The 12,432-nt window shown below is 42.8% G+C and overlaps 1 protein-coding gene and 1 pseudogene across 1 annotated transcript; one reads left to right on the top strand and one right to left on the bottom strand.

The window, feature by feature from the left end:
• The first annotated feature begins 4,383 nt into the window (after positions 1-4,383).
• On the top strand, positions 4,384-8,970 carry SPINK14 (serine peptidase inhibitor Kazal type 14 (putative)). The gene is made up of 4 exons (XM_021702119.1): positions 4,384-4,453; positions 5,472-5,515; positions 7,812-7,948; positions 8,925-8,970. The coding sequence occupies exons 1-4, from the start codon at positions 4,384-4,386 to the stop codon at positions 8,968-8,970; spliced, it is 297 nt and encodes a 98-aa protein (XP_021557794.1).
• On the bottom strand, positions 6,838-7,335 carry LOC110591083 (annotated as a pseudogene).
• Positions 8,971-12,432: the final 3,462 nt, after the last annotated feature.

Consider the following 12,432-nt stretch of genomic DNA (forward strand, 5'->3'; position numbering starts at 1 on the left):
TTAACCTGGGTCCTCACGATTTAGATGGTCAGAGCTTCTCCTCCACACATCCCATAAGAGATTGTGGGCAGGATTTGCCGCCCCGAAGTGAAACGGAGAAAAGCAAATCAGTCTTTGAAAAGAGATGGAAGCCTGAGGGAAGAGGAATCAGATCAGACACTGGGTGAGCTCACCGTCAGGGCCTCATCTTAAGGATTTCTTATTTTCCTTCTCCTCTTTGAAGAAACTTGTCTCTATCTTACCAGCTTTTTACCTTCTCCCCCTTCTCGGTAATTCCCTTTAAAGATTTCCCTTTCTCCACCCTTTTAGTAAACAAATTCATGTACATCTGTACAGCCAGGAGTGGAAGTTTTAGGGAGAACAAAGGATGAGGACAGTAAAAGGGAAGGGTGACTTGTGTCAATTCTACCTCTTGGTGAATCCTAGGGGACTGGGAGTAGCAGCCAGAAGTTACCAACAGGGACCAGCAGACCAGTGAGTGCATAGTGCAGGGAGGACCTCTAAATGCTAGAGAGGAGTAAACAAATGGGCAATTAAGGAAAGAAGTAGGGTTAGCAAGAAGTAAGAGCTTCCATTTTATGCTAGAATTGCACGTCCACAAGGTAGGAAGGCTGACACTTGAATTATACTAGGTTGAGTGTTGGTGTTAAAAAGAAGTAAAGGAAATAGCAACAAAACAGTGATTCTGTCCAAAGAAAAGAGACAAGAAAACTTGTCTTATTGGGTATGTGGGATGCTCCTGTCAAAATGAAAATTACATCAGGTAAGATTAAATAGGCAAAGAAGACTTACCCAATGCTATTGGTTAAGAGAAGCCAGGGCTCAGAATGAACTTAATGCTGCTGGAAAAAAAGGAGGAAGGTTTTTAAGGTCTGGGTGAGCTAGTGAGAAAGAACTGGAGGAGGTGAAAGGAAAATCATAGGCCATTTGGCCTATGGCTTTATCTAAGGAAATACAAACTTGGCTTTATCTAAGGGAATATAAACTCGTATCTTTATGACAGGAGGTAGTTTTGCAACTTAGAGCAAGGTGTCCAAGAAAAGTTAGGCTCCTGCTCTTCCACAGAGACTAGGAGATAGCCTGCAAGGTCTTTCCTGGTGGCTAAATTTCAAAGGGATACCTCCCGGGTCCTGGAGGAAGACTTTTCTGGGTTGTAAAACTGGTGAGGGGTTTCCAAAGAGAATTACGTCTCAAGGCAACAGAGAAAGAATTTACAGTTATAACATTTCTAAAGTAAATGTTCTAAGATAAGGGAGGTCAGGGGCCCGGAGTCAGGTAGAAGCCTGTCTGTATTTTTGTCAAGCTGAGGGGAACTTGCAGGCCATTAAGGCCATCTTGGTCAGTCAGGAGAACAGGTCAGGAATTCTGTTACTCAAATCGGTGCTCGAGACCAGAGCAGGAGATTATGCTAGTGTGGCTAGTGCCACCCTATGGCGTCTAGAAAGTCCTTGAGAAGAAAAAGACTTTATCCGATAGCCTGGGGTTGGACTGACATCTGTGTGGTGGCTCTTCTGTGAGGGAAGGACAGCTGTTGGGGCGTAAAGGAAGGCAGCTCAGTGCTCTGCTGCGAATATAAATTGTTCACAGAATGGGCTAGACAAGAAAGCTCTGTAAATTGGGCAGTGGAGCTGAAACTTTGCTTTCTGCAGGAAAACAGCGGAGCTGTAGGTTAAATCTTGTGGAGGATTTTGGTATCCCTAAAAGGTGATAAGCACCGACTTTGGACTATAGAGTAAGGAGTTGGTTTTTGAAAATGTTGGTTTGAAGTGACATGAAACATACAAATCAAATCATTCCATAGCTAGGAAGAGGAGCCTGCCGTCCAGGGAAAAAGCCCCAAGTTATAGCTTTTAGCATTAAGCCATGGATATGATCCATGATGAGAAAGTCATAGACTAAGGATTTTCTGAGGAAGATGTGATTCCTTAATCTTACTTATTCTCCTCACCCAATATTATTAATTCACCTGGAATTTGGGGGAGTTTGGAAAAGCTCTAGATATTTTAGCCTTATTTCTTTCCTATGATGTTTTACTTTTTCTTCTGTAATGCTTTCTACGCAATGGAGTCCCTCTATCTCTCTAAGTTGGGGGACAAATGATTCACTTAGTAAGGTAGCATTGTATTTTCAAAATGTTCCACGTTAGATTACAAGCACAGAGCCCACAGATTAGGTGAAAACCTCCTCTTTAATATTCTAGATGACTCAGGTCCTTTCTGGAAGTGTCCAGTAGGTTTGTTTTTAGGCACTTATTAAAGTTAATAAGAAATAAATTAACTGAGGTAAATAAAAATTTGTTCATTCTAGCATTGTTAATAATAATGAAAATTGGAATCAACCTGAGCAATAGTGGAAGAATATTAATACAATAAAAACCCATATATGTGACAGAATATGGCACCAGGCATCTAAATTCAAGTACTGTATGATTACATTCAAAAATCAAGAAAATGTCACAGTACATTTCTAAGTGAAAAAGGCAGAAAACAATATATAGTACTACAAAAATTTGATTTTTAAAAATTGGAACAATATAATTCAATACATGTTTAACAGTTATCTCTGGGTTTTGAGATTTCATGTCTTTTTCTTTTTTAAATTTCTATTTTACCTATTTTCTCAAGTTCACATACTTCCTTGGTGTAAGAACAACTGTTCTTTACAGGAAGGAAGATGGAGGCAAGAAGTTCAGATAACAGGAGGAAACTCAGCCATGAGCACAAATCTTCCAGGTCAAAATGCAGCAAAGGCTCTGGTTCAGCTCAAGAACAAGACTGGACCCACTGCAAATGGTATCCGGAGACCTCATTCAGCACCCACCTCCTTTCTTGCACGCTGGCCCCAGGTACTGACTCTTGTTGTGGAACATCCTCTGCTTTTTCTGCTGTGCCCTTTCTGACTGTGGTACGTTTCCTCATGCCATTGCCTCTTCGGATTGCCTGCCAAGGGCTGCCCTGTCCAGTGTCTGGTGACCCATTCCCACGCCCAAGTCTCCTAGGCCGCTCTGTGCTTCCTTCCCCAATGCCTCCTGCTGAGGTTTGACTTTGATTTACCCTGAATGTGGGGCCTCCAGGGCCTGCTCCTCCCAGCACACGATGCCTCAGTGCCTTATCTCTCCTACATAGCTGTTCTACCCCCTCCTGCAGCCCTAGTACTTGCTCCTTAAAAGAGGCACGAGCCACGAAGGAGCGTGTTACATCTCTCTTCCTTTTCTCTTCTTTCTGAGGTGGGTCCAAGGGGACATATGTGGCAGGGGCGTGGGCATCTGGCGTCCTGCGTTCGTGCAGCTGTGTCTTCCACTGTTGCTGCTCCATTCCAGAAGGAGGCCAGGGACGATGTCAGGAAGAGATGGGGTGTGCTGGGCAAAAACATGTCCTAGATTGTCCCCAGAGCAGGCAGGGTAGGCAGCTAGGCAGCTCTGGACACTGTGCCAAGAACCTCCAACCATCCTGGGGAGTGGAGTCCCCTAGAGAGTTTACCGTGTCTCAGATATCACATGTCACACCGTAGCGTCTGGGAAAGAGTTTATGTCAGTTGCCTAGTCCCATATGCTACCGAACAGAGAGGAAGGCCAGAGCACGCAGGAAGGACCCAGTCACTTTTGTAGGGTTAGGGAGATAGGGGAGTTCAATGTGGTCCCTTGGTCAGACCTGGAACGTGCGTCTACCATTCTCTAGGGTCAGAAAGGCTGCTACAAGGGAAGGCAATCCCACAGGAGGATTTGCTCAGTGAGCAATAACTTTGGGGCCCCCATGAAATAGCATGGAATGGTATTTCTCCCTATGTACTCTCTCAGAATGCTCCAAGAAAGTTGAGCGGTCCATCTCAGAAGATTCTCAGCACAGCCAAATATGCCTAAAATATTACAATCTTTGTCTTACCGCAAAGATGCAGTCTCTGCTTCGTGAGCAAGTACAGACCTGCTTCCTCTGTTGAGAAGGTCTTGTTGCCCAGAAGCCTCTAGTGGCCTCATCATTTTCTTTGTATCCCCTCAAGGAAAAAAATCTGGGTGAATCTTTAGGTAAGGGATTGCCTTTTCAAGACATCTAAAATACCTTCACACTAAAATAATACAATTCTGTCCAAAGAGTAACTTCTGATTTACTTCTGTCTTCTAAGTAGTCACAGATCTCTCACTGAGCTCTATACTTTATGACTAACCAAGTTTAGTTTTTTCTGAACATTTGTTCTTGGGGAAGGGTGAAATAATAGGCTTTCCAGATATGGCGTACTGTGGTTGCAGTGGGAAGGCTAGAGATGGATATTCACTCCAAGGGCGGTCTTAATATCTTGATTACCTTGCTCTAGTGATTGTACTAGAGGAGAACATCCCAGGCAATATCTCAGAGCATCATTCTAAGGACACACACACCAGGAGGAAAAATGGTCAAATATCTTCTAGTATTCTGCTCTCTGTTGTTCTTCATCTTGATACATTGGGTGTTACCTGCTGGTGAGTAATTTTTTTTTTAAGATTTTATTTATTTGAGAGAGAGGGGGGAGGGGCAGAGGGAGAAGCAGACTCTCCTATGAACAGAGAGCCAGAGCGGGGACCGATCCCAGGACCCCACCTGAGCCCGAAGGCAGACACTTAACCAACTGAGCCACCCAGGCACCTCTCTGGTGAGTGATTTTTGATTTGACTCGTTCTGGCAGTTATGTAGGATTGTGAGCTCTGACATTGTAATCTGAAAGAATGCTTTGGAATTATTTTCAATCTATTTATGTAAGTCTATCACTTTAGTATATATGTATCTGTATCTATAGAGAGAAAGGCAATGGAGTGTGGTCCCAAGAAAAGGCTCCCAGCCAATGTGCAAGGGCCTTTGCTTTCCCATCTATTAATGCAGATTATGAAACCTAACTCATGGGGACTCAGTGAGGTATGATGTTACAGTGGTGGGCAACATGCCCACAGCACAGCACATCTCAAAGACTCAAAGCTTTTGAAAATGCTTTGCCATGAATTTGAGTGGGTGTTACCTTTTTTGCCCTCTTTTAGAGAAGAGCCCTGTAGGGAGTTTTAAAAAGACCTAGGGCTCAAGGACTGAAGAGCTTGCATTTTCACCTACCTACCACGAATTCCTGGGCATTAGCAAGTGTCCTTCCCCTCTCTGTAAAATACAGGGATTGGGCTAACGGTCTCTTTAAAGTTCTAGCATCTCTTCATGTCTTTTATGTATTGGCTGCCAGTTCTGAATCATCTCAAGCCCAGGCTAACTGCTATTAATCAAAAACTTGTTTGGTACACCGGACTGGCAACATTTACGAGAGCAGTGATCACTTGCTCATTATCTATCAGGAGTAGAAGACTTTTTGAGGGGAAAAAAATGAATGCATGTATAAATAAAAGAATGTGCTCATATTGCACGCTTCCCCAGTAATAAATTAGAATTCTTTAATTTTGCCAACAGATTAAGCTAGGATTCACGGGATATTATACTCTGCAACTATTCTCATGTATGTCTTAGTTTCAGGCCGTCGACAGTGGTGGCCACCACGTGGAACTGTTAAGGTAATCTTCCACTCTATTTCTCAGGACAGACATTCTGAGTTTTCTCTGGAATCACCGTGTTAGAATCTTACTTTGGCAATGCCCTCCGTGCGGCCTTCTTCAGAGTCCACTCACAGGAACGTGGCAGGTACAATGCTGGTACGAAGGGCCCGAGTAGAGTGATCCAAACTGGGAACCAGGCCACGACTTGGTCATCTGACAACCGGAGAACGCTCCCTCCCCGGTGCCTAGGAAATGTTTACGAACCCTTACCATTGCCTGGGGAATAGAGAAAGTGGAGGGATTCATTGGGTGACAGACGTACAGGATGATAGGGCCTGGCCATTGTGGTAGTGTTGGATAAGGAAAGAAGGAGAAGAGTTTCTAAGCTCAGATATGATCCCTCTTTCTCTAAATACTCAGCCAAAACTCTCCCCGTCCCTTGTATCAGAGGCATGTTATCAATCTCTCTATGGCTCTCCTAGAGCCCCTGAGGCCACCTCCTCAAGTTCCAGCAAGTACTGTGAGTGGACATGGATTCTCCTCCCTGATGAGACGCGTCCCTTCTTTTGTTTCTCATGTTCCCTACAAAGTCAGGGCATTGTGCTAAATGCTCTCACATTTCACAACTTCAAGAAAAGAGTTGACTTGGTGATTTTGAGAATGGATAAACTATGGTACATATTTTTTTTTTAGAATAACAAAAAAATATTTTACTAAAACATAAGATTTTCAGAAGTTTCCAGACAAGCCATACAAAATGGTCACAAGCTTTTTCCTGAAGGAAGGATTCTACACTTGACAGCAAAGTCACAATGTTATTAGTGAGGGCTGTGATGTTTGTTTAATGTTCCCATTTTGGTTCAATCAAGCTTGTCCATCTACAGCGTCTAAATAAAGTTAGACTCGGCTAGAGAGCATATTCTAAAGAGCTGGTTAGCTGCTTTTAACCAATGCAATTAGATCACCATAAAAAGGGGGAAAGGAGCCCATAAAATTAAAATAAAACTATCTCTCCCCCTCAAAAAAGGTAATAAAGAAAAACACCCACACCCCTGCAGCTAACCCTGACAACTACCTTCATTCACAGTGCTTTATACTCAAACCATGAGGGGGAAAATGAATAAAAGCCGAGAAGGGCCACTGCTTTTAAAGGTTTCACAACAATCAGATGGTACTTCTAGCCTCTGCTCATGCTTTACAACAATGAATCAGGACAAGACATAGATTTGCTAATGTGCATTTCATCACCAAAGGACTGAAGATGTCTGGGCTTTTATTCTGTAATGTTTCTAAGACTGTGTCCATTAAATGCAAACAAAAAAGGAAGAAGTCTTGGCAGAACAGGAGAAGTGATGCCCACTTGATGATCAGATCGATTTTATATATTATTCATGGCATATAGCCTAGTCCATGCTCTAGCTGTTTCTATGGCTTGGGCTTCGTTGGTCTTCCACTGCTCCGCTACATCATTTGCTAATGGATCATCTGGATTGGGAGCACTTAACAAAGCCTGGATCGATAGCAGAACTGTGCGGATCTGCAGTGCTGGGGACCACTTATCTTTCAAAATATCTAAACATATTCTTCCCAACTTGTCTACATTAGGATGATAAATTTTGGTCATGAAACGTACTTTAGGGGCTGCCATCGGGTATTCTTCTGGTAGGAATAGTTCAAGCTTAAAAGTCCCTCCCTCAAAGGGGGAATCCTGGGGGCCAGCAAAGACCACATGAAAATAATGGGCGTTGCTCTCATCTGGTTCTGCCTTTAGTGCCAGGAACTGGTTCTGCCAGCAAACGCTGGGTTGCCTTGATAATCCTGCGGGGCAGCCCAGCCATCTTGTCAGATCCCGAGTTCGGCCTCTGGTCATGGTACATATTTTAAATCAAAGCATATGGGTTTCAGTGAAACAGCTTCTCCAGTTATGGACTTTCAGGGTTTTTTTGCCTGGTTGGCACAGAACACCTCTAGGACTATTCCCATGTCTGATACTCTGGGAATAAAGGAGATTGAGAAAGAGGCTAAATTTCCCAAATACACCCTGTTTGTCCACTCGTCCCTTTCCCACCAGAGGGTAGCAGGCATCTGTGCCCTGTGACTGTCAGGAGCTCCTCACAAGGAGGGCATCTTGGTTGACAGATGGGGTAAACAGAAGTTCGGCCTCCGTGGCTTTGTGGAGGGGCAGCTGTAAGCACTTTGTGTGACTGTAATGGGATCCTGACTGTGTTTAGATTTTCCTAATCAGGTCCAGATGTGACCTACCTGTCTGTGAGAGCGATTGTAATCATATCATTCTTTTTGACTGAAATTTCAGGTGAAATGTCCGTATAAGAAAGTAGACTTGAGTTGGTTCACTGGAACCGTGAACCCCTGCCCCGGTTTATATCAACCCATCTGTGGCACTAATTTTGTAACCTATGAAAACCCCTGCATCTTGTGTATTGAGAGCCTGTGAGTACTCTTTGGGGGGGTGGGAGGAAGAGGACAGAGACGAGCTTAGCCTACAGCAATGACCATGTACCTCTTCTACCAAGTACGTCAGCCTTGAAGCCAGGAATTTGCTCCAGTTTGCACAGATACTAATCAGTCCCCAATCAGAAGAGCATGTGGCAATAGAAAGCCCGCTGGGGTGGAAAGCAGACTCAGTGTACTCTGTGGTGTTTTGGGCCCTTCTGGCTGAGCCCTCACACTCCCATATGCCAGGCAATGTCCGTTCCCATAGACCAAGTAAAGCCTCAGCGATTCCATTCAGCCCCGAAATTCTTTGACTGGAAGACGAACTGTGGTTTTGCCTTCTCTCAGATACCTTCAATCTCTTATGTGTCTGAAACTCTGAGCTAGGATGAGGTGACTGCAAAGTTTGGGTCCTTTTGCTAAGAGCCCATGTTTAGGTTTTTGGGTTTATGGGACATGATTATTAGTGATTAGACACTGAGGTCTCCCAAAACCATGGCTTCAGCTTGAGCTCTGTGTAAGCCAGCACAGTTCACAGGAAGTAAAATTCTCCTCGTGACATCAGACTGCAGCCCTCAACTCAACAATCATTTTGTAGTTTTGTACAAGGAGCAATGACAGGAATGCATAAACCCCACGTCATGCCAGCTCATGAAGAATTGGGCCAAAGCATGAGAGCGTTAAGAGAATAAGGCGAGGATTGATGTGCCTTAGAGAGCACAAGCTCAGGCCTGATTGAATGACTTATTTTCAAAGAGATTGTAGAATGGTCATAATATCGTCCATGGCATCTTAGAACCATGGAAGGATAACTGGGTAGGAAATCCAGTAACCTGACTCTTGTATGTAGTCATTTCCCTTTGTGCTCTGGCTCTTAGTTTCCTTAAATATAAAATAAGGATGATAAATAAAATAATTTTTAAGGGTTTTTGTAGCTTATTCACGAAATGTTGATTCTGCTTTTTTCCTTTAGGAAATCTCGGGGAAAAATTAGGTTTCAAAATGATGGAAAATGTTAGCTGAGTGGATTTGGATGCCCAAGAGGATATCTTTTCTCTCTCCATCATGACAATCCTTCTCTTGCCATTCTTCCCTCCTCCCATGTGATGGTGGCAGAGACCTGCCCCTGCTGAGCTTGTATCAGATAACTGAGGGCTCCTTAGAGCTCTTCTCTTCCTAATAAATAAACTTTTTGGAAAGCCTGACTTAACTTGGCCCTCAGATCTGTGTCTCAGTTCTCAGAAATAGAACAAAATTAACATTTGAGCCAAAGGTCAAGGACAAGTATTGGGATTCATCAGCTCCTAATACTGTGAACAGTGAAATAATCTATAATACAAATGCTCCAAGTTGTCTTCCAAGGAACACAACAGAAAGTTCTTCTATATTTCTATGGCATTTCTTAAAAACCAGTTCCTAGGAACTATGGAGCATTGTGCTCTTCCTGACCATTCTTACCGCCCCCTTGCGGCAAGCCCCTCGTTAAACAAACTCACTTTTAGACTTAGCGTTGAGACAAGAGGCATTTACACACACCCAGTCCACAGACCCCACTTTTCTCCATAGAAGGAGGCCTACATCAGTGGTGTCCATGAATGTCCCATTAGTTTTTTTTTTTTTAATTCTCTCGACACATTTTAACCTCTGAAACCTATCGGGACACATTTTTCTTTGGGTTATATTTCTTCTGTGTATATGTACATTCCTAATATGGAGAGAAGACTAATACACACTAACATGCTCCCTTCCTCTCAGCCAGCTTGCTCCCTGCTGGCTTGGGAAAAGCATCTCTTCTGCCTCTGAATATTCTTGTAAGACTGTGGTCAAGAGCACTTATCTGTTCTGTTAGTTCTTTGACCTTGACTACTATGCCAGTTATAAGGCAGACACAGGGCTCCAGCAAAAAAGGGAAAAATCACCTTTGGCCTATCGTCTTTAGACTATGAAAAGCAAATTGCTCTGGGGGAAATGAAATATTCTCCATCCTGATGGTATGTCTATTTCTACTCTTCTAAGTGCCAGGGGGTGCAGGACCAGCAAGAACTGCAGGGAGGATTGTTTTCTTTTTTTTTTTTTTTTAAAGATTTTATTTATTTATTTGAGAGAGAGAGTGAGAGAGAGAGAGAGAGAGAGCACAAGAGGGGGGAGCGGGAGAGGGAGAAGCAGGCTCCCCGCCGAGCAGGGAGCCCGATGCGGGACTCGATCCAGGGACTCCAGGATCATGACCTGAGCCGAAGGCAGTCGCTTAACCAACTGAGCCACCCAGGCGCCTGGGAGGATTGTTTTCTAACACTATTGCTTTGACTTCATGTTTACAAATCTCTTCTCTTGTAATGATTAAACTGCCATGGGTGTCATGCAGTAGATATTTCATCTCAAACATTTTCATCTCTACAAGTTTGATCTATCTTTCGTGTTTCTAACTTTTTTGCCATCTGGAATATAGTTTAAATAACTATTTTTATGACTGCTAATTCAAATATTTGTGTCAGTTCTGGGATGGTTGATTTTCTTCTCATGATGGATGACATCCGAAGATATGAATTTTTGTGAATGAATGTATGAATTCATATTTTATTAATTTTATCTTGTTTTGTTCTGAATATTTTGATATTTGTAGAAATAGTCTTGAGCTTTGTTCTGAGACACGGAACAGTTACTTGGGAACAGTCTGACCCTCTAGGATATTACTGGGATATTACTTTTAAGAGTTGTTAGGTGGGACCAGTGCATTATTCACTAAGTGGCTAACTGTTGCTCGTTACTGAGGCAAGCTCCTCTTGGGTACTCCACTCAATGTTCCATGAATTTTAAGTTTTTCTAGTGTGGCTAACAGGAACAGGCACTATTACAGGCCCTATATGAGATCTGGGCTCTGTTATCGCCAATCCTCTCTGGTTCTTTCTTGGCTTTGGGTAGTTTCCTCACACACGAGCACCAATCAGCGATATGCTGAGCTTTCTGTCCAGCTCTTTCATGCTGTGGTCCTGCGAACCATAGCCACATTGGTCTCTCTCCTCTCAGCTCTCTGTCTCCTCAATTCAGGGAATCCACTTGCTCCATCTGGGCTCCTCTTTCCTGTTCTGGAAATCTCTTACAATGCTGAAACCAAGATCAGTCATGGAGCTCACCATATTTATTTCTCATCTCTCTGGAATCGGCGTCCTTCAGTGCCTGATGTCTAGTATCATTGTTTCATGTATTTTGCCTGATTTTTTTGTTGTCTTTTCAAGTAGGAGGTATATCTGTTTACTACCTATTATCTGAAGGTAGAAGTCAGCTTTATCTTTATCATTGTACTTAGATTTTCCTCTGATACCTTCTGAAGTCTAGAGTACGTTAGTCAATGTATTTAGTAGTCATTATTCTACTGTTTTAAAGAATTCCTGTGGCACCTGGGTGGCTCAATCGGTTAAGTGACTGACTCTTGATTTGGGTTCAGGTCATGCTCTTAGAGTCCTAAGATCAAGCCCCACATGGGGCTCCGTGCTCCGTGGGGAGTCTGCTTGAGGATTCTCTTTCTCCCTCTCTCTCTGCCCTTCCCTCCGCCCAAGCATGTGCTCTCTCTCTCTCTAAAATAAATAAATAAATCTTTTAAAAAACAACAACAACAATTCCAAAGGATAAGACTTGTGTTCTGTAATAATACAAAATTTTTCAGTGGATAATAAAGCATTTACTTAGATGTACTATTTACAACAGTAAAAGGGACTTTAATAATGACATTTTTCTGTCATTTGACAGTAGACGTTTCCAAAGAAGGAAAGGAGGGCAGCATATTTATCTGAATACAGGACCTCCCTCCTTTCAGCACAACCTCTACACGCTGCCCATTGCTGCACGTATCCTCTCACTGCCAACAAGAAAGGAGCTTCCCTCCCAGCGTTCCTCACTCTGGCCGCCACTGCCTGAGCTCGCTCTCCCTCTCTGGCAGCTGTTTTGAATTTTGAACTCCATCACATTCCCTTTATTTTGTATTCTCTAGTTGTTTATCCATCCCAGGTTTCTGTCATTGCTATCTTCTCTTTCCACACCTTTCTCTACTTGATGATCCCGCTCACCTCCGTAATCACTCTATTATCTATATGCTTACAACTTACACGTTTGCATGATCAGGCTATATCCATAAACTTAGTATCAAATACTACATATCTGAATTTCATGGGCTCATAGAATCTTTAAAATCAATAGAGCTAATCTGAGTCCTATTTTTTCTTTCTAAATGTACTCCTCCATGTGTTTTGGTTTAATTAAAGTCAACGTCATATTCTCTCTTTTCTCGCTCAAACTCAATTTCAACATGCAACTTTTATATACTTCTTATTTCATCCTACATATAAATTAAACCCATGAATATTTATTTAGTGCAAGTCTTCATGTTTTAGTGGGTTGTTTTTATATTCTTCTTAACTATTACCTCCATTCTATTCTCTTAACCATAATCCTGCCTCCCTCCTAGAAGCATTTAAATGCGATGTGTT

Source organism: Neomonachus schauinslandi, chromosome 7, assembly GCF_002201575.2.
Source record: "Neomonachus schauinslandi chromosome 7, ASM220157v2, whole genome shotgun sequence".
In the NCBI taxonomy this organism is placed as follows: Eukaryota; Metazoa; Chordata; class Mammalia; order Carnivora; family Phocidae; genus Neomonachus; species Neomonachus schauinslandi.